The following is a 21,821-nucleotide window of genomic DNA, read 5'->3' as shown; positions in this document are numbered from 1 at the left end:
TGCCCTCAAGCCATCCCCCCACCTTGGCCTCCCAAAGTGCTGGGATTACAGGTGTGAGCCACCATGCCTGGCCTTTCTTTTTTTCTTTTTTGAGTAAAATATCTTAAAGAAAAGTGTGGGCATCATGATAGTCCACCAAGAAATACTTTAGTAGTATCACTCAGAAAGAACATATTTCAACCACCATATGATCTGGCAATCCCACTATTGGGTATATATCTGAAGAAATAAAACCAGTATGTTGAAGAGATATCTGCACTCCCATATTTATTGCAGCTTTATTCACAATAGCCAAGATATAGTAACTGGGCACAATGGCTCACATCTATAGTCCCAGCTACTCTGGAAAGCTGAGGCAGGAGGATTGCTTGAGTCCAGGAGTTGGAAGCTGCAGGGCACTATGATCATGCCTGTGAATAGCCACTGCTCTCCAGCCTGGGCAACAAAGAAAGATCTGTTAAAAGCAACATCTGTTTTAACATCTGTTAAAAGCAAGATCTGTTAAAAGCAACAAAGCAAGATCTGTTTAAAAAAAAAAAAAAAAAAAAAAAAAGGCCAGGCGCAATGGCTCATGCCTGTAATCCCAACACTTTGGGAGGCCAAGGCAGGCAGATCACAAGGCCAGGAGTTCAAGACCAGCTTGACCAATATGGTGAAACCTCGTCTCTACCAAAAATACAAAAATTAGCCTGGTGTGGTGGCGAGCGCCTAGCTACTCGCGAGCCTGAGGCAAGAGAATTGCTTGAACCCAGGAGGCAGAGGTTTCAGTGAGCCAAAGTTGCGCCACTGCACTCCAGCCTGGGCGACAGAGTGAGACTCTGTCTCAGAAAAAAAAAAAAACAACAACAAAAAACAACACACACAATAGCCAAGATATGGAATCACCCTGAGTGTCCATCAACAGATAAATGGATAAAGAAAATGCAGTATACGGTATATACATTATGTAATAATATTCAGCCATAAAAAAAGAGAATGAAATTTTGTAATTTATGGCAACGTGGATGAACCTGGAGGATATTATATTATGCTAAGTGAAATGAGCCCGGCACAGAAAGACAAATGCAACGTGATCTCTGTTTTTTTTTTTTTTGAGATGGACTCTCTCTCTGTCACCCAGGCTAGAGTGCAATGGTGTGGTCTTGGCTCACTGCAACCTCCACCTCCTGGGTTCAAACGATTCTCCTGCCTCAGCCTCCCAAGTAGCTGGTACTACAGGTGCATGCCACCACACCCGGCTAATTTTTGTATTTTTAGTAGAGACGGGATTTCACTATGTTGGCCAGGCTGGTCTCGAACTTCTGACCTCATGATCTGCCCGCCTTAGCCTCCCAAAGTGCTGGGATTACAGGCTTGAGCTATCGCGCCTGGCCGTGATCTCATTTATATGTGGAATCTTAGGAAGTTGAACTTGTAGAAAAAGTAGAATGGCGGTTACTGGAGGCTGGGGAGTGGGAGGATTGGGCCGAAATGAAGTTGGCCAAAGGATACAAAATCTGTTAGACGAGAGGAATAAGTTCAAGAGATCTATTGCACAACGTGGTGAATAGAGTTAATAGCAATGCGTCCTATACTTGAAATTGCTGAAAGAGTAGATTTTAGGTGTTCTTACCACCAAAAAAAAAACATAAGCATGTGAAATGATGCATATGTTAATTAGCTTGATTTAGCCATTTCACAATGTACACATATTTCAAAACATGTTGTACACAATTTATGTATATATATATAATTTTTATTTGTCAATTTAAATAAATAAATAAATGTTAAAATTAGGGGGAATTTCTTAGTGTCAAAATAACATTACCCAGCCAGGCGCGGTGGCTTACGCCTGTAATCCCAGCACTTTGGGAGGCTGAGGCGGGCGGATCACACAGTCAGGAGTTCGAGACCAGCCTGACCAACATGGTGAAACCCTGTCTCTACTAAAAATACAAAAATTAGCCGGCCATGGTGGCGCGCGCCTGTAATCCCAGCTACTCAGGAGGTCGAGGCAGGAGAATCGCTTGAACCCGGGAGATGGAGGTTGCAGTGAACTGAGATCGTGCCACTGAACTCCAGCTGGGCGACAGCGCGAGACTCCGTCTAAAAAATATATATATATATATAAAAATAACATTACCCTTCCCTAACACAATTAAATATAATTCCATCTAATATCCAGTACATTTTCAAGTTTCATCATTTGTAAGAGGGGTTAACTTTGATGGGTTTGGGTGGGGGAAGAATTTAAAAAGCCCTCAAGAAGGAAGTGGCATTTTGAGGAGTCCTTGAAAGATGACTAACAGCTACCACATTGTGGCAGGCAAACCTGAGATGGCCACAAATGATCCCCACCTCTTGGTATTCATGCCCTTGAGTAATCCCCTCCCCTTGACTGTGGGCTGGCCTAGAGACTTACTTCTGATCCATCAGAAAGTGATGGACGGCACTTCTGTAATGAGGCTATAAGAGACCATGACTTCTGTTTGCTAGCGGACTCTCTTCTTGCTGGCTTGGATGAAGACATACTGCCATGTGGCAGAGGCCTAAGGGAAAGGTGCCTGAGGCCCTCAGTCCAGCAGCCCAGCCCATATGGAACTGAATCCTATCAATGACCACATAAGCTTGGAATTGGATCCTTCCTTATTCCAGCCATAGATGAGACTGAAGCCTCAGCTAACATCTTGCTTGTAGCTTTGTGAGACCTTGAAGTAGAGGACCCCACTGAGCTATGCTCAGTCTCCTGATAGGCAGAAACTATGAAACAGTAAACGTGTGTTGCTTTAAGCTGCTAAATGTGTGGTAATTTGTTACACAGCAATAGAGAACTAATACACTTGTTTAATAAAAATGGCCTTGTGCAGGGAAGTCATTGCTATCCTCCCTTTTTTACTAAGGGGGAAACTAAGGCCCAGAGAGGCTTGATGAATTGCTCAACATACCAGTCATCTTGATTGTAAAAACAGAAACAGACTCCAACTAATGTGAGCAGAAATGACATTTGTTGGAAGGATAGTGAATAACTTGCTCACAGAACTGATAGAAAGGCAAGAGTATCAGGCGTAAAAAACAGGCAGGAACAAAGAGAAATTAGGCAGCAGGAATGCTAGGAGGGTCAAGTTCGGGCTTCTGACACTGCTGCTGAAAGCAGAATGAATTCTAAACTGCTCTTGCTTCTTCACACCCCCCAGCTCCAAACTCTAAGCTTTTGGTGGGAGTGGCCAGTCATCTGAGCTTGGGTCAGCGTGTTGGTGACTGGGATCAGTTCACAGTAGGTGCTCAAACATGGTTAATTCAACTCATAAAATACGAATCTGGCATTGCCTATAAAACTAGATGGAGGGTTAGTTAGCTCATCCCTCCAACACCCAGAGACCAGTGTTCCAGCCCTTCCCTGATTTCCAGAATTTCCCATACTGCCCCTAGGAGCTGTGAGCCAGACTGAGTAGTGAAAAGCTGGGGACTAACTATGGGCTGCAGCGCCACGATTGTGCCACCAGAGGGCATACAAGACCCAGACATTTACTAAGGTGGGGACGAGGGTATAGGTGCCGGCGGAATGGGATAGTGAAGACTGAGGAAGTCTGGGCTCTGGAAACCCAGAGAAGGACTAGCAGTGGTGTGGGCACCAAGAATTGCCTCATCCTCATGGCCCTAGCTGTACTCCTCTCCACTCTGGAAGCTTTGGGCTCTCCTGGTCTTTGCTCTGAGACCTTAAAGAGGACTTTGGACTCTTCTTTTTATGGCATCAATTCTCCAGCTGTAAATACTACCCCCACCCCATCAATTCCAGATCGGCATTGGAATAGAGTGCAGGGGTGGGTAGGGTGGGGTAATGGGTGTGCCTCTCGCCCTGCAAATGGGGTGGGGTTGGGATGGGCAGTAGCTTCCTCAAACTAGAGCTCCTATGGCAGTAGGGCAGAAGGAGGTGGAGTGGGCCTTCTCCTCTGGGCTGTAACTTCCAGTGCGTAGCACAGTGCCTGGGACGTGGTAGGAACTCAATAAATATTTGTCGATTGTTGATAATTATTTGATATGCATAAACCATGCAGAGAGAGCCAAGGCAGGTCATTAGGGTACTCCAACTCCAAAACATTTCCTGAGTCCTTCCACTTCTCAACAGCCCCGCCCTCTATCACCATCCTTGTCCAAGCCACTGTTTCCACCTGGACCACTATAATAGCTTTCTAAGTGGTTTCCCTTGCGTCCCTTGATCCCACAATTTATTCTCCACTCAGCAGCTACCATGATCCTTTAAAACCATAAATCAGATCGTGCCACTTCCGAGCTTAACACCTTCCAAAGGCTTCTTATTACACTTTGAATGAAATCCAAACTCCTTTCCCTGGCCTAAGAGCTTCTCCACTAGCTAGGGCATGCCTCCCTTTCTGACCTCATCTTATACTTTCTTCCTTCAACACATGGGCTTCAGCCTCACTGACTTTCTGTTTCTTAAGCACCGTGAGCTTGCTATTGCCTTAGGGCTTTTGCATTAGCTGTTCCCTCTGACTGGAATGCTCTTTACCCAGATTCTTTGCATGGCTGACTCCTTGTCATTCAGGTCTGCATGTACATAGCACTTCCTTATAGGGACCTTTCTTGACAGCCCCAACAGGCAGGAACCTTTCTTGACCCTTCTAGGCTTCTAGGTTTCTAGGTTGCCTTTCTTGACCTTTCTAGGTTTCTCCCCCAGTCACTTCCTATCGATCCTGCGTTCTAATTGTCATCATAGCACTTATCATCAACTATCTTCTCATCTATTCTTTTTTTTTTTTTTTTCCGAGATGGAGCCTTGCTTTGTCACCCAGGCTGGAGTGCAGTGGCGGGATCTCAGCTCACTGCAACCTCCGCCTCCAGAGTTCAAGCAATTATCCTGCCTCAGCCTGCTGAGTAGCTAGGATTACATACACCAGGCTAATTTTCGTATTTTTAGCAGAGATAGGGTTTCACCATGTTGGCCAGGCTGGTCTTGAACTCCTGACCTTGTGATCCACCTGCCTCGGCCTCCCAAAGTGCTGGGATTACTGAGCCACCGTGCCCAGCTTTTTTTTTTTTTTTTTGAGACAGTGTCTCGGTCTGTCACCCAGGCTGGAGTGCAGTGGTGCAATCACGGCTTACTGCAACCTTGCCCTCCTGGGCTCAAGTGATCCTCCTGCCTCAGCCTCCTGAGTAAGCTGGAACCACAGGTGCACAGCAGCACATTTGGTTAATTTTTAAAATTTTTTAGTCGAGATGAGGTCTCGCTATGTTGACCAGGCTGGTCTCAAACTTCTGAGCTCAAGCAATCCTCCTGCCAAAGTGCTGGGATTATAGGCACGAGACGCTGCACCTGGCTCATCATTTTTTCATAAGTTTTTAAATAATTTTTTTTGTAGAGATGGGGTCTCACCATGTTGCCCAGGCTGGTCTCAAACTCTTGGGCTCAAGTGATCCTTGTGCTTCAGCCTCCCGAAGTGCTGGGATTGTAGGTGTGAGCTGCCATGCCCAACCTCATCTATTCATTTATTTCTTGTTTCCTCCCACTAGAAGGTAAGCTTAATGAGACTAGGAATTCTGTTTGCTGAGTTCAATTACTGTATCCTCAGCACCTATTAATAGAAGAGTGCCTAACACACAGTAGCGAGAGTAGGTGACAGGGCGAGACTCCATCTCAAAAATAAATAAATAAATACATAAATATTTATGGGATGAATGAATAATGGATCTAAGAGGATGGGGAAGGGATTTTGTATCCTTCCCCATGAATGGGCTCACATGGAGTTGAGCCCATTCTCAAGGCTGGTGGTGGTGGTGGCGGTGGAAATGGAGTTGGCCAGAGCCTATTCCAACCCTGGGAGTAGAAGGGGTTGTGAGTCTCTGGACTGGTGATGGTGGTGGTGGTGGTAGCAGCAGTGATGTTAGGGGTAGTGAAATGGACAAGGCGTATTTGCTAGATTGAATGAGTGTGTGTGTTTTTTTTTTTTTTTTTTTTTTGAGACAGAGTCTCACTCTGTTCCCCAGGCTGGAGTGCAGTGGTGTAATCTCGGCTCACTGCAACCTCTGCCTCCCGAGTTCAAGCTATTCTCCTGTGTCAGCCTCCTGAGTAGCTGGGACTACAGGCGCGTGTCACTATACCTGGCTAATTTTTGTATTTTTAGGAGAGACGGGGTTTCACCTTGTTGGGCAGGCTGGTCTCAAACTCTTGACTCAGGTGATCTGCCCGCCTTGGCCTCCCAAAGTGATGGGATTACAGGCACCAGCCACCGCACCCAGCCGTGAATTGTTTTTATATGTCTTTGTTTTTCTTACTTTCAGAAAATAAAATGTGCAGACTTTTGGTGTTTTTTCTTTTCTCTTTTTTTTTTTTTTTTTGAGACAGAGTTTCGCTCTCGTTGCCCAGGCTGGAGTGCAATGGCGTGATCTCGGCTCACCACAACCTCCGCCTTCCAGGTTCAAGCAATTCTCCTTCCTCAGCCTCCCGAGTAGCTAGGATTACAGGCATGCACCACCACGCCCGGCTAATTTTGTATTTTTATAGTAGAGACGGGGTTTTTCCATGTTGAGGCTGGTCACAAACTCCTGACCTCAGGTGATCCTCCCGCCTCGGCCTCCCAAAGTGCTGGGATTACAGGCGTGAGCCACCGCGCCTGGCCAAATTGTGCAGACTTTTGATCTTTAAGACAGAAAAGCTAGGGAATGGTTGTTTGCATTGTAAAAGAAATCTTTGCTTTGTAAAAGGGCGTAGGCAGAGGCTAGTTTAGCTGTAACCCAAACAACCCAAGGAAGGCTCAGGGCACTCAAGCCTATCCATTAGTTACATTGCAGGGTGTTTTCAATGCTGCTTATTTATAGAGTGTTGTCCAGATACACTTTTGGCTGTGTGAAGCTTGCACTTACATATAATACATTCTGCTTGTAAGAGTTTCCTCTTCCTGAAAATGAGACATTGAAAATACATCACTCTTGTGACTATGGTCTGTATTATTAAAAAAAAAAAAAAAAAAAAAAGGTCATTGAGATCAAGCAAGCTAGACGTGGAGAAATACAGTTCCTGCTGACTGCCTCTCTCTTTTTCTTCTCTTTTTCAGAGTTAAAACCTTCCAATTGGCCAGGCGCAATGGCTCATGCCTGTAATTCCAACACGTTGGTAGCCCACAACGGGTGGATTGCTTGAGCTTGAGTTTGAGACCAGCCTGGACAACATGGTGAAACCCTGTCTCTACTAAAAATATAAAAATTAGCCGGGCATGGTGGCAAGCGCCTGTAGTCTCAGCTACTTGGGAGGCTGACGTAGAATCGCTTGAACTCAGGAGGCAGAGGTTACAGTGAGCTGAGATCGTGCCATTGCACTCCAGCCTGGGCAATAGAGCAAGACCCTGTCTCAACAAAAAATAAATAAATAAGTCCTAATATTCTGTAGTACTAGAAATAGATTTGATGGTGGCCCTGCCCTCTCGGAACTTAAGACTGTAATATTCATGTCCGGCATGCACCTGTAATCCCAGCTACTCAGGAGGCTAAGGCAGGAGACTCACTTGAACCCAGGTGGCAGAAGCTGCAGTGAGCAGAGATCGTGCCACTGCACTCTAGCCTGGGCAACAGAACGAAACTCGGTCTCAAGAAAAAAAAAATGATTCTAAGGCCAGACACGGTGGCTTCACGCCTGTAATCCCAGCACTTTAGGAGTCTGAGGCAGGTAGATCACCTGAGGTCAGGAGTTTGAGACCAGCCTGGCCAACATGGAGAAACCCTCTTTCTACTACAAATACAAAAATTAGCTAGGTGTGGTGGTGGGCGCCTGTAATCCCAGCTACTCGGGAGGCTGACACAGGAGAACCACTTGAGCCTGGGAGGTGGAGGTCACAGTGAGCCTGGGCAACAGAGCGAGACCTTGTCTCACAAAAAGAAAAAAAGAAAAAGAAAAGTCATAATATTCTATAGTGCTAGAAATAGATTTGACGGTGGCCTGCCCTTTAGGAACTGAAAATGGAATGCAGGACGCCAGACTAACACACCAATCACACACTAGGGTAGAGATGGCCGGTGTGATTTACAGTGCCTAGAGAAGGACCCCTGGCATATTTCTCCAGCGTACTTGGATGGTGTCCAATTTTTTTTTCTCATTTTAAAATAAAATGAAGGACGAGGCCTTCCATTCCAAAATACAAAATTTCTTTGTTTTTGAGATGGAGTCTCGCTCTGTTGACCAGGCTGGAGTGCAGTGGCATGATCTCTGCTCACTGCAACCTCCACCTCCCAGGTACAAGTGATTCTCCTGCCTCAGCCTCCTGAGTAGCTGGGACTACAAGCATGTATCATCACGCCCGGCTAATTTGTTTTTTTTTTGAGACAGAGTCTTGCTGTGTTGCCCAGGCTGGAGTGCAGTGGCGCAATCTCGGCTCACTGCAACTTCCGCCTCCCAGTTTCAAGCGAGTCCCTTGCCTCAGCCTCCCTAGTAACTGGGATTACAGGCGCGCGCCACCACTCCCCGATAATTTTTGTATTTTTAGTAGAGACGGGGTTTCACCATTTTGGTCAGGCTGGTCTCGAACTCCTGACCTCGTGATCTGCCCGCCTTGGCCTTCCAAAGCGCTGGGATTACAGGCATGAGCCACCGTGCCCAGCTAAAATTTCATTTTTTTTTTTTTTTTTTGAGACGGAGTCTCGCTCTGTCGCCCAGGCTGGAGTGCAGTGGAGCAATCTCGGCTCACTGCAAGCTCCGCCTCCTGGGTTCATGCCATTCTACTGCCTCAGCCTCCAGAGTAGCTGGGACTACAGGCGCCCGCCACTACGCCCAGCTAATTTTTTTTTTTTGTATTTTTAGTAGAGATGGGGTTTCACTGTGTTAGCCAGGATGATCTCGATCTCCTGACCTCGTGATCCGCCCGCCTCAGCCTCCCAAAGTGCTGGGATTACAGGCATGAGCTACCGCGCCTGGCCTAAAATTTCATTTTTTAACGCATATTTATCTCAATTGTTTTTTGCATTTTCCCCATGTGGCTCATGAGCACATTATTCTAAGCGTAAGTGGTAGATAACCTGATTCAGGTATTTTGAAGAGGAAATTTTGATAGCAAAAACAATTTTTTTTTTTTTGAGACAGCGTCTCGCTCTGTCTCCCAGGCTGGAGTGCAATGGCGTGATCTCGGCTCACTGCAACTTCCGCCTCCCGGGTTCAAGCGATTCTCCTGCCTCAGCCTCCCGAGTAGCTGGGACTACAGGCACCCGCCACCACGCCCAGCTAATTTTTAATAGAGACGGCCTTGTTGGCCAGGATGGTCTCCATTTCTTGACCTTGTGATCCGCCCGCCTCGGCCTCCCAAAGTGCTGGGATTACAGGCGTGAGCCACCGCGCCCGGCCAGCAAAAACAATTTTTAAGGAAATTTTGAAGTGAGAAGTCCGGCAAAGAGGCCCCAAAGATCAAATTACAGGCCAGGCCCGCACAACTGAGAAAATGAGAAAGTACCACTTTCCCATTTTCAAACATTATAACAAACATTTCTCTGTCTGATTCTGAAAACCCTGTAAGAAAGACAAGGCAGATGGTTTTATTCCTATTTCAAGAGAGTGATGATTTACCCTAGGTATATAGTTTGCAGGTACACGTGGCTGATAAATGTTGGAAAGTGGCTTTCCCAACTCTTCTCTTTTCCTTGCCTGAAGCTCTGTCCTGGACTTAGGAATCCCAGTGGTGATTTGGAGTGGACGAGACTTGAGCCTTGTAGGACAGGACTGCAGGGAGGGCTGGTCTTGAGGAGGAAGCATCTTCAGATATCTAGGTCTTGGGATCTTGGGTGGGGAATAGGCTGCTTGGGGAAGGGCTGAACTGGGAGGAGCTAGAGGTCTGACTGAGGGAATGGAGAAGGGGCCTCAAAAGGAAGCCAGGCAGGCTGCCTTCTTCCCAGCTCCAGAATGGCACCCCCTCTAAAGTCAGACTCACCTGCCTACATCCTGGGAGTGAAACCCCTTCTCCTTTCTGCTTCCACCATTATTCTAATGCTCAAAGGGTTAACCAGCTTTCACACGATTTTCCCATCTCCCAGGTAACTTGGGCAGCTGCTCCGTGCTGGAAATAAATAAAAGTCCCAGTTTCTCAGTTCGTGCACTTAGCAATGCACCCCAGCAGCCCCTCCAACCCCCAGCAGAGAAGCACAGCCCTTTGGGTAAAAGGTGCCTGGGGGTGAGGCTGCAAGTTGGCAGGTGCGGGGGAGGGGCTCCCAGAGGGTAGGGCGGGGGGGTTGCGGGGGCGGCAGGGAGAGTGCCCCTTCCCTGGGTCCCTCCACTGGGCTCTGGGTCCAGCAGGTTCGCCTCGGGGCCGCTGCCCCAGAGGCTGGGGGAAAGAGGAAAGAAGTGTGCGGGCAAGCAGGCCGCACACACCTGGCGCCTTGTGGAATGAGAGCTTAATTAATTATTAAACTGAGTTCCCGCGGGAGGGCGCAGGGCCGTGACAGGCAGGGCGGGAATGGCTAGGTGAGGGCTGGGGCTGGGGCTGGGGCAGGGGCAGGGAGGAAGTGGGGATGAAGAGTGTGCGCGGGGCGCCGGCCCAACCCCTGGGACCCTGACAGGAAGGAAGGCGACCCTCGGTGGGCGGGGCGGGGGATGTAGCCGTGAGGGGTGGGTTTGCGGGCGCGCTCGGGGACCCCCGGAGTGAGGGCGGGAGAGGAATGCCGGAGGAGGCGGCCGGGGTGAAGGGAAGGGGACCGGGCTGCGAGGTCCCCTCCCCCCGGGGTCCTGATCCCAGAACAGTAGCTGCTTGTCTTCCCAGGACTGGGAAAGGAAGCGGCCGGAGGAGAGGAGGGGGCGCGCGGAGGGAGGGGTCCCATTATTTGGCCTCCTTCGCCCTTACCCGGCTGCTAGGAAGGGGAGTGGGCGACTCGGCCCCCGCTTCTGGGGAGGGGGAGGGGGATGCCCAGACAAAAGGAGCTTGTGCCTTTAAGGCGGGGAGTCCGGGAGCCAGCGGGGAGGGGACTTCTGGATCCGGGGTAGAGGGCGGCTGCGCTGGACAGCTCGGGAGGGGGCGAGGGCCGGGCGGACGGCGGACGGCGGGCGGGACGGCCAGGACGCGCGGGCTCGGAGGACCGCGGGACTGCCGGCCGGCCGGCCGGAGCCCGCGGGGGCGGCGGGGCGGGGGCCCAGGGCAGGCGCGGAGCCGGGCCGGCAGGTGAGCGCGCTGAGGGCTGGGGGAAGTGGCCGCCCGGGCTCCTGGGGCGCCGGGATTGGAACGCACCCGAGCGGCTCTCGACAAGAGTTTGTGGGTGGGGGCGCCGAAGCCTGGGACGGGTCGTCTCGGTAGTGTTGCCCGAGGGAGTTGGGGCTGGCAAAGGGAAGTCATGGAGGCAGTGGGATCGAGGACTCCTAGGTCCGGCGCTCGCCACCCGCGTCGCCCGCCGCCTGCCTCCCTCCACGGGGCGAGTTCCAGGCTGGCCCAGAGGCCAGAAGGATCTGGCACGTACTGGGGGAGGGGCTGGCCTGAGTTTTTTGCTGCGGGGCTGTGGGGTGTCTCCGAGTTTGGGGGAGATTCCATTTAGGGGAGAGGAACTGGCCTGGGCAGAGGGAGGGATGCCCTCTGTCTGCGGGAGTCCCTCTCCTTCCCCTCACCCCAAACCTTGGGAATGAAAGGGGTGGGGTCGGCTCCCCACATGCCCCAAGGCCTGCCGCAGGCTGGGCAGGGGAGCTGACTTTATTCAAAGCAGACTCTGGGGCTCGACTGAAAGGCTAGAGGTGGAATCAGGCGTGGGAGCCTCTTTGCCCATATCCTCCCCTTACCAGATTACCCCTGTGAGCTGGAGGGACCTGGTGGGGGTTGCATAGTAAAGGGTGATGTGGGAGCCCTCTGTAATCTTTAGGGAGAGTGAGAACTGGGGATGGGAGAAGGCGGCAGCGGGCACTGGACCGACAGATACAGGCCCTGGGTAGGCTCCTCTACATCTGGAAAGGCCCAGAATTGAAGAATTGAGGCCCACGTCCGAGTATGGTGGGTGGTGCTGGCACTGCTGGGCCCCGCCTGGGCAGTGCCTCTTGCCATGAACTTTCTGAAGTCGTTTTTAATCCCCTGGAGCCTCCTTTTGCCAAGGAGGGCAGGGGCAGATGGGCCCTGGGGATGGGATAGACAGGAGGTGGCCAGGAAGGCTTGGCAAGGCAGTGGGCAGAGCCATCCTTAGGGCTGGGCCTTGGCCTTAGCTGGTTCCAAACTCTGGTCTCAGCCTGATCAGGGTTTGGGAGGGACTTGAGGTCTGGGAGGCACTGAGCCTGGGCCTGCCAGGCTGAATGGGACATGGCTCTGGCTGTGGGAGCCGGTGGTATGAAGAACAGCAGATCTGTGAGAGAGCAAATGGACCAACACTCAGGGGAGGAGGAGATCAGAGGCACAAGGCTTAGGAGCCTGACTCTGGGGAGGACGGAGGTGGTCTGTGTTCCCAGGGCTCATAGTGATGGGTTGCTGGACAAAGTGGGTTGGGGGACCATATAGAGAAGTTTTGTGGCTTGGAACAGTGCTCTCCCCTGTTCCCTGCCATACCAGTCTGGCATGGGGTGCCAGAAATGCTGGGAGGCCGGCAAGTTCTGCGGGATGGGCAGTGCCTGGAGTGGAGCCCAGGGTGAGATGGTTGCAGTTGGTTGGACAATTACACAGCTCTGAAGCTATCCCCTTGGGGGGGTCAGAGTGTTCCTGGGAGGGTCATGCATTCTCCTGGATAGTGTCTGCCCCTTTCTCTGTGAGTATGAGCCAGATGCTAGGATGTGTTTCCAGGGGGCTTGGAACATGGCCAGAAACTAGTCCTTTGGGAACAGGTCCAGGCCAGTGGTGGTGGGGGGCGGGGGGTGGTGTGTGGGGGGATAAGAACAGGGAAGGGGACTGGTGATGGAGGAGGCTGAAGCAAAATGTTGTGGGTGGTGGATGGTGGTGGGAAACCTGCTCACTCTGGGCTCTGTCTCCAGCAGCTCTGGGGACTGACAGCCAAGGACACGGGGACTGATAGAACCAGGCATCTGACTGGCTAGAAAGACGTGTGTTCTTGCTCATGATTTTCTCATCTTTCCATCTCTTGACGCTGACAGAGGTTTGGGTTTAAAGTATTGTAGAGTGAGGAGAAAAACTAATATTTTTCAAGTGTGTACTTCTTGACAGGCATTATTAGATTCTTTCCTGAGGACCATTATCATTTCCATTTTGCAGATGAAGGTACTGACACAGAGAGGTTAAATAACTTGCGCAAGGCAGTGCGGCTAGCAAATAATCACGCTAAGGTTTGGAACCTGGTCTCATGCCAAAGATCATGCTTCTAATGAAGTATTTTGAAGAGCCAGGCTTTCTTTGGTGACCTTTTCCAAATGCCAGCCTGACCAAAAGTCTTGTATTCCTGATCTGTCCTTCCAGATGGTGCTGTTGGTGATGTTAAGAGGTTGAAGGGGCCAGGCATGGTGGCTCATGCTTATGCTCCCAGCACTTTGGGAGGCCGAGACAGGCGGATCACCTGAGGTTAGGAGTTCGAGACCAGCCTGGCCAACATGGTGAAACCCTGTCTGTACTAAAAATACAAAAATTAGCCGGGTGTGGTGGTGGGTGCCTATAATCCCAGCTATGGGAAAGCCGAGGCAGAATTGCTTGAACCCAGGAAGCAGAGGTTGCAGTGAGCTGAGATTGCGCCACTGCACTCCAGCCTAGGTGGGGCAGAGTGAGACTCTGTCTTAAACCAAAAAACAAAAGGAGGTTGAAGGACATGCTGCTCTGTGGGATATAGGAGAAGGGGTGCCGACAGAACTTGGCTGAGGGTGACCCAGGGATGGGAGGTTTGGGGTGTGCAGAGAATTCCCCAGCCTGCCTTCTGCTTGTGGGTCCCTGGGTGTCTGCTTCGAGTGCTGCCCATCTGGCTTGAGCTCTCATTCTGTGGCCACCTGGGGCAAGTGCTGAGTATTCCTCCATCCTGTCCCCTAGTGAGTACAAATGTCAGTGCTGCTAGCTCAGCAGGTTTAAGCACAAGGGACCCCTCAGGGTACTCTGTGAGCATAGAGGAGTGTGGCCCTGGTGGGGACACAGGCATGCATGGATGACAGTGCTTTCAGCCTCATCTTATTCTGACCTGGGCTCAGCCAGGAGTCACATTAAAGGTATCATCATGGAGTCCTCCCACCTCAGTTAATGACATTTCCTCCAGGAAATGTGGGATCTGGGACTGATTTGGTTACCATGATGTCTATAACTTGGGCCAGCCATATAAAACTGCCATGGACTTCAGTTTTTGTTTATATATATTTTTCCTTTCAAATTTGTCTTGTGCCCCAGGGGGCGACAGGACCAGTTTCTCAGGGTTTTGGTGAAGATCTGACGGAATTAGGGACGTGAAAAGATCTTGAACAGTTTAAAGCATAGAGAAAGTGCATGGAGTATCATTCGTCCATCCATCCAGTCATCCATCTACTCAATGAACATTTATTATTATTATTTTATTTTTTGAGATGGAGTTTCGCTCTTATTGCCCAAGCTGGAGTGCAATGGCGTGATCTCAGCTCACTGCAACCTCTGCCTCCTGGATTCAAGCGATTCTCTCTCCTCAGCCTCCCGAGTAGCTGGGATTACAGGCACGTGCCACCACGCCTGGCTAATTTTGTATTTTTAGTAGAGATGGGGTTTCACCATGTTGGTCAGGCTGGTCTCGAACTCCTGACCTCAGGTGATCCACTTGCCTCGGCTTCCCAAAGTGCTGGGATTACAAGTGTAGGCCACCATACCTGGCCTCAATGAACACTTGTTTAGGTCCTTCTAAGGGGTGTGGATACAGCAGTGAGCACAGCAGGTCAAAATCCTTGCCTTCATAAAGCTGACATTCCAGTCAGGAGAGACAGAAAATGAACACATAAGAAAAATATATAGAATGGCAGTTGCTGATTAGAGCTATGGAGAAAAAGCATAAAGCTGGGAAAAAGATAGAGAGCTCCAGGAAAGGGGGTTGCTATTTTAGTAGGGTGGTCAGAGAGAGCCTCACTGATAAGGGGACATTTGGGATGTGACTTGGAGGAGCTCTTGTTCCAGACAGAGGGAACAGCAGGCACTGAGGTCCCAGGCTGGCCTGTGCGGGGTGTGTTGGGAAACAGCAAAGAGGTTCTTGTGACTGGGGTGCAGTGAGGAAGCTGAAGAGCCTTAGGATTATCACTGTTAGCTGGTGGCAGATCATGAGGTCAGGAGATCGAGACCATCCTAGCTAACACAGTGAAACCCCGTCTCTACTAAAAAATGAAAAAAATTACCCGGGCATGGTGGCAGGCGCCTGTAGTCCCAGCTATTCGGGAGGCTGAATGGTGTGAACCCGGGAGGCGGAGCTTGCAGTGAGCCAAGATCGTGCCACTGCACTCCAGCCTGGGTGACAGAATGAGACTCCGTCTCAAAAAAAAAAAAACAAAAACAAAAAAAACTCCAGATTTTTTCTTCTGCTTCTGTTGAGAAAAATCAGATCGGGCCCCACTGGGACCCAGTGGCAACAGTCTACAGCTGCTGGGTGGTGCCTGCCCCATGCACAGGGTATGAACTCTTTTCCTCCCAGTTCTGAACCATAAGCTGCTTCACTCATTGACTTGAGCACTTGAGTTTGTGACCACCAATAAATCAGTGCCTTTTAGGGAAATTTTCAAGTATACTGGCTTTGGGGTCAGACAAATCTGGTTTAGAATCTTGGTTCTCTCCCTTATGTGGCTGCTGGATCTTTGGGCAAGTCTTTCTTATTTTATTTTATTTTATTTCCCTCCCTTCCCTCTCTCCCTCCCTCCCTCCTTTCTTCCTTCCTTCCTTTTTTTTTTTTTTTCAGGCTATGGCTGTAGCCCAGGCTAGAGTTCAGTGGCGCACAATCCTGGCTCACTGCAGCCTCCACCGCCTGGGCCCAAGCAATCCTCCCGCCTTAGCCTCCTGAATGGCCCGGTCTATAGGTGCATACCACCACACCAGGCTAATTTTTATTTTTTTTGAGATGGAGTCTCACTCTGTCACCCAGGCTGGAGTGCAGTGGCACGATCTCGGCTCACTGCAACCTCTGCCACCCGGGTTCAAGCAATTCTCCTGCCTCAGCTCCTGAGTAGCTGGGATTACAGGTGCCCGCCACCACGCCCGGCTAAGTTTTGTATATTTAGTAGAGACGAGGTTTCACCATCTTGGCCAGGCTGGTCTTGAACTCCTGACCTTGTGATCTACCCGCCAGGGCCTCCCAAAGTGCTGGGATTATGGACGTGAGCCACCACGCCTGGCCCAGGCTAATTTTTAAAAATTTTAATAGAGGCAAGGTCTTGCTGTATTGCCCAGGTTGCTCTGACAATTCCTAGCCTTAAGCTATCCTCCTATCTCGGCCTCACAAAGTGCTGGGATTACAGGTGTGAGCCGCTGTACCTGGCTTTGGGCAAGTTTCTTGTCCTCACTGTGTCTTGGGTTCTTACCTGTTGATTGGGGATACCCTTGTTGCCTACCTCCAAGTAATTGTATGAGGATGAAACTCATAGCTTGTCAGTGGGAAGTGCTTAGGTAATCAGCTACTAGTGGTGGCAGTGGCTGTGATGGTGGTATTAATACTACTCCTATTGGATGGTCTCTAATACTATCTCCTTCCTTCCCTACCAGCAACATGTCATGGTTTAGTGGCCTCCTGGTCCCTAAAGTGGATGAACGGAAAACAGCCTGGGGTGAACGCAATGGGCAGAAGCGTTCGCGGCGCCGTGGCACTCGGGCAGGTGGCTTCTGCACGCCCCGCTATATGAGCTGCCTCCGGGATGCAGAGCCACCCAGCCCCACCCCTGCGGGCCCCCCTCGGTGCCCCTGGCAGGATGACACCTTCATCCGGAGGGGCGGCCCAGGCAAGGGCAAGGAGCTGGGGCTGCGGGCAGTGGCCCTGGGCTTCGAGGATACCGAGGTGACAACGACAGCGGGCGGGACGGCTGAGGTGGCGCCCGACACGGTGTCCAGGAGTGGGCGATCCTGCTGGCGCCGTCTGGTGCAGGTGTTCCAGTCGAAGCAGTTCCGTTCGGCCAAGCTGGAGCGCCTGTACCAGCGGTACTTCTTCCAGATGAACCAGAGCAGCCTGACGCTGCTGATGGCGGTGCTGGTGCTGCTCACGGCGGTGCTGCTGGCTTTCCACGCCGCACCCGCCCGCCCTCAGCCTGCCTATGTGGCACTGTTGGCCTGTGCCGCCGCCCTGTTCGTGGGGCTCATGGTGGTGTGTAACCGGCATAGCTTCCGCCAGGACTCCATGTGGGTGGTGAGCTACGTGGTGCTGGGCATCCTGGCGGCAGTGCAGGTCGGGGGCGCCCTCGCAGCAGACCCGCGCAGCGCCTCTGCGGGCCTCTGGTGCCCTGTGTTCTTTGTCTACATCGCCTACACCCTCCTCCCCATCCGCATGCGGGCTGCCGTCCTCAGCGGCCTGGGCCTCTCCACCTTGCATTTGATCTTGGCCTGGCAACTTAACCGTGGTGATGCCTTCCTCTGGAAGCAGGTAGGTGGCCAGGGAGGCAGGGATGGAGGGCAGCAGGTGGGGAATTTCTCACCTCATAAGCAGGTGGGGGCTTAGTGAGGAAGGGCGGGTGAGTCATGGGTGAAAGCTGGGTGCAGGGATGTCTGGCTGTATCTGGGAGGAGGAGCAGGAGGTGGGAGGCGAGGGTTCAGGGGTCTGCCTCCATGTGGGATCTGGGGTAGAGGGCACTGCTGAGGGAAGGGAGGGCCGCAGGACCCAAGCCTGAACTCTGTCACCATGGGCCCTCGTCTTTGGCTCTTTAGCCCGCTAAAATAGTGCAGTCTATAGAGACAGAATGTGGGGCTGGAGGCAGGGGTGTAGTATATAGCCCCAGGGCCACCGTGGGGCTGAAAAGGCAGTGCAGGCTGTGTCCAGGCCTTAGCATCTCAGCTGGCAAGTTGACACCAGAGACTCAGGCGCTGGTGCTATCCCTGAAGAGCAGCTCTAGGTGGTGATCTGGAGGTACAGAGCAGGTTTTGGATGTTGTCAGCAAGAGAGGAGTCCCCTCTTTCCTGGACCAAGGCCACTTCTGGGAGGACAGGGAAGGTGAAGAGCTGGGGTCAGTTCTCTCTGGGCTGGATGTGGTTTGAATGGGGTTGGACTGTTGAAGAGAGGAGCGTTAAGTCTGATTGTATCCCATGTTCCCCATGCTGGGCACCAGGGACCTGGGCGCCTTTCCTTGAGGTTCTCCGTCCATGCCTTTTGCTGCCTCCAGGCTCCAAGTGTGTGTGAGGTGGGACTCCACGGCTCCGTGTGGAGTGGCTGTAGGCTGACCTGCTTATCCAGTGGGCTGTATTCTTTTCTGTGGGATCTTAGACAACTAGCCTCACCTCTCCTAGCCTTAGTTTCCCAGTCTGCAAAGCTGGAATAAAAATAACATCTAGCTCATGTTGCGGTTGGGGCCCCACCCTTTCCTAGAGTGGAGTAGAACCCGACTGGGCAGTGTTCGCACCTGGGGGCAGGGAGGTGTGGGGAGTGCTGGAAGGCATGGTACCCAGCGAAGGGGTTTCTGGGAAGTCCCTTTCAGAGAGACATTAGTTTGTGGATCTGCCATCTCATGTTACCCCCCTGCCCAGGGAGCTGAGGCCAGGGTCCTTCAGGCGCTGCTGTAGGCACAGCCCCACCATCAGCACAGCGCCTTGGTCCTCCACTGGACCCTATCTAGAGAGTGCTATCTTGCTCAAGGTTTTGAAGGCTTGTGGCCTGTTACCCACCCTGCCTCAGCCACAGAGAGGAAGTTGCCTGGGGATTCCAGGGTGAGAAGCTAGGTTCTCTGGCATGATGCCCTTCTCCACCCAGCCTGTGCTACAGAACAGAACTTACCTGTTTTTTTTTGTGGTTTTTTTTTTGAGACGGAGTCTTGCTCTGTCGTTAAGCTGGAGTGGTGCAGTGGCGCGATCTCAGCTCACTGCAACCTCCGCCTCCAAGGTTCAAGCGATTCTTCTGCCTCAGCCTCCTGAGTAGCTGGGACTACAGAAGCGCGCCACCATGCCCAGCTAATTTTTGTATTTTAGTAGAGACAAGTTTCACCGTGTTGGCCAGGATGGTCTCGATCTCTTGACCTCGTGATCCACCGGCCTTGGCCTCCCAAAGTGCTGGGATTACAAGCGTGAGCCACCGCACCTGGCCAGAATGCCAGAACGCCAGAACGTACCTTTTTAAAAGTAACTTTATAGCCCGTTTGTTTGTGGAGCACGTGCCCTTAGGGCACTGTCAGACATCTTAAAGGGCCAGGTCCTTCCGCCCCAAAGCTTCTCTTCCAGGCTGGCTCTCAACCAGGGCTTTATGGCTGGACTGCCCTCCTGGGGAAGGAGCTTAGAGGTGGTGTCTCCTTTTCCCCTTCCTCTCTGGCCAGGCATGGGCTGGGTGGGCATCTGTTCCCTGCAAACGACTGGCATGGTGCCCAGAGCCAGGCCCGGTGCCTGACTGGGGAGATGCAGTCCCAGGGAGGCCAGGACTGTGCCTGTCTCCCCAGGAGTGCCCAGGAGTGTCTGGCTACAGCCTCACCTAATGGATCTCGATAGGCACATTCTTGGGGCAGTGGCGAAAGTCACTGCTGCCCCTGTGCCAGTCCTTGGGGCCAGGGCTGCCCGTACAACTTCTCTGGGCTGAGAAACATTCCCTGTGCCCATTCGGGTATGTGGGTTTCTAGATGGGTGTGGTTTGTGGCCTTCTTCCTCGTCTACTTGGGCAGCCCCTTCCCAGATCCACCCCTACTCATAATCACAGGGAGGAGCCTTTGTCCCCTACCCACCCACTCATTTAGACATACTGAAAAGTGTCATCCAGTGACCCAGGCCCAGCTTGGAGTCTCCTCCGGTCCCCTGGCATCCATTTTTTCTCACAGTCAGATAGGGACATGTGTGTACAGAGTTATTTCAGTCTCGTCCCCCTTCCCCTTCCCTCCACCGTGACTCACATTTTCCTCTTGGGCTCCTGGGGCCAGGAAGGGAAGTTGCCTGGTTTGCCCCCCTTCCCTTCTCTCCCACTGGGGGCTATTCTTAGAAACCCCCAAGGGAGATAGTGTGCCCCTCTCTTCACCCCTGCTGCTGGGAGGGGGAGCTCAGCCTAGTTGATCCTGGGCCTGTGAGCTGGACTGGGAAGGGAAGCTAGGAGGCCCATCCCAGAGGCTGGAGCTGGAAATGGCTAGGGGTGAGCCAGGCCTCCCCCTCAGTTTTACCCAAGAGGAAACTGAGGTCCCACAGTTTAAGTGACCTGCCCAATTTTGCAGGACTAGTTCTAGTTCAAGGCAGAGCCCAGAACCTCTGGCTTCCAGGCAGTGCTTCTGCCGTTTCCCTCCCTTCTCCTTAAACCAGAGCCTTGCCCCATCCAACTCTGGGGTGGAGCTGCAAGCTGCAGGTTAATTCCTGAGTTTCCAGAAACACTGAGGCTTGCTAATTTTTGTATAGTTTTTTTTTTTTTTTTTTTTTTTAAGATGGAGTCTCACTCTGTCACCCACACTGGAGTGCTTCCTTAGACTTGCTCTCTAGCCAATGCCACTGATGATGATTGGGGGCTGAACATTCCTAGGGTGGAGGCCCTAGGCCTAGGGCCTGGCAGGGCTGAGTGTCAGAGGAAGTTATACCTTGAGGGGTGACCAGGCATGGTGGACCCCATCTCCAATAGGGGACATCCTTTGTATCAGTAGAATTGATGACTCTCAAGCCAGGGCTCTGAGGTTGGGCTTGAGAGCTTGACTCAGTAGAGTGAGTAGGAATCTTGGAAACCTGGAATGCACTACACTGTATGGAATGCAGTAGATAGATAGTAGGATTAGGTCACAGGATTTGGAATCTGATTGTCCTGGGTTCAAGTGTCACACTAGCCACTAACAGCTGTGTGATCCTGGGGAAGTTACTTGGCCTTTCTGTGCCTCAGTCCCTTACCTTTAAAATGGGATGTTGTTACCTATTTCACAGAGTTTTAAGAAATGGGTTAGGGGCCAGGCGTGGTGGATCATGCCTGTAATCCATGCCCATAAGCACTTTGGGAGGCCGAGGTGGGCGGATCACTTGAGTTCAGGAGTTCAAGACCAGCCTGACCAACATGGTGAAACCCCGTCTCTACTAAAAAACTATACAAAGGCCGGACGCGGTAGCTCATGCCTGTAATCCCAGCACTTTGGGAGGCCGAGGCGGGCGGATCATGAGGTCAGGAGATCGAGACCAGCCTGGCCAACACGATGAGACCCCATCTCTACTAAAAATACAAAAAATTAGCCGGGCGTGGTGGCAGGTGCCTGTAATCCCAGCTACTCGGGAGGCTGAGGCAGGAGAATGGTGTGAACCCGGGAGGCGGAGCTTGCAGTGAGCTGAGGTCGCACCACTGCACTCCAGTGTGGGTGACAGAGTGAGACTCCATCTTAAAAAAAAAAAAAAAAAAAAAAACTATACAAAAATTAGCCAGTCATGGTGGCAGGTGGCTGTAATCCCAGCTACTCCGGAGGCTGAGGCAGGAGAATCGCTTGAACTGGGAGGCGGAAGTTGCAGTGAGCTGAGATCAGGCCACTGCACTCCAGTCTGGGTGACAGAGCAAGGCTCTGTCAAAAAAAAAAAAAAAAAAAAGAAAGAAAGAAATGTGTTAGTCAGTGTATAGAAGACACCTACAGAATCCTGGCACATGGTAGGCAGCCAACAAACTAGCTACCATAATAATAATGACAATGGTGATTATTGTTACTAAGTTATGTCAAGTCAGGGAGAGGCTTTAGAGATCTTCTCATTCTTCCTCTTTGGGTTATAGATGAGCAAACCCAAGAGAGAGAGGAGGTGACTTGTCCTGGGTCACTCACAGGAGGATGTAGAGCTCAGATCTCCTGGGTGCTGTCCTTAAGGAGGAGCACCTGCAAAAGGAGCAGCGTTTGTCTTTTGTGTGGG

At 51.5% G+C, this 21,821-nt stretch overlaps 1 protein-coding gene and 1 long non-coding RNA gene across 6 annotated transcripts in view; one reads left to right on the top strand and one right to left on the bottom strand.

Annotated features, from left to right (window-relative positions):
* Positions 1-243: 243 nt before the first annotated feature.
* LOC129049125 (uncharacterized) lies at positions 244-11,018 on the bottom strand. Its single transcript, XR_008511942.2, has 4 exons — positions 10,809-11,018; positions 9,903-10,028; positions 9,542-9,751; positions 244-435 (listed from the first exon to the last, which is right to left on the bottom strand). It is a non-coding gene; the product is annotated as an uncharacterized LOC129049125 (long non-coding RNA).
* ADCY6 (adenylate cyclase 6) overlaps positions 10,483-21,821 on the top strand; it is a 23,716-nt gene continuing 12,377 nt past the window's right edge. The window contains exons 1-2 of one of the 5 annotated variants that reach the window (XM_054527196.2): positions 10,483-10,545; positions 16,560-17,427. In XM_054527196.2, coding sequence (XP_054383171.1) covers positions 16,564-17,427 — 864 coding nt within the window. In that variant the 5' untranslated portion in view covers positions 10,483-10,545; positions 16,560-16,563. The other 4 variants (XM_024257030.3, XM_054527197.2, XM_063712140.1 and 1 more) reach the window with 4 other exon arrangements.

The sequence above is a fragment of the Pongo abelii genome, chromosome 10 (genome assembly GCF_028885655.2).
Source record: "Pongo abelii isolate AG06213 chromosome 10, NHGRI_mPonAbe1-v2.0_pri, whole genome shotgun sequence".
Classification (NCBI taxonomy): Eukaryota; Metazoa; Chordata; class Mammalia; order Primates; family Hominidae; genus Pongo; species Pongo abelii.
Note: the sequence above shows the minus strand (reverse complement) of the source record. Positions and strands in the feature narration are given on the sequence as shown.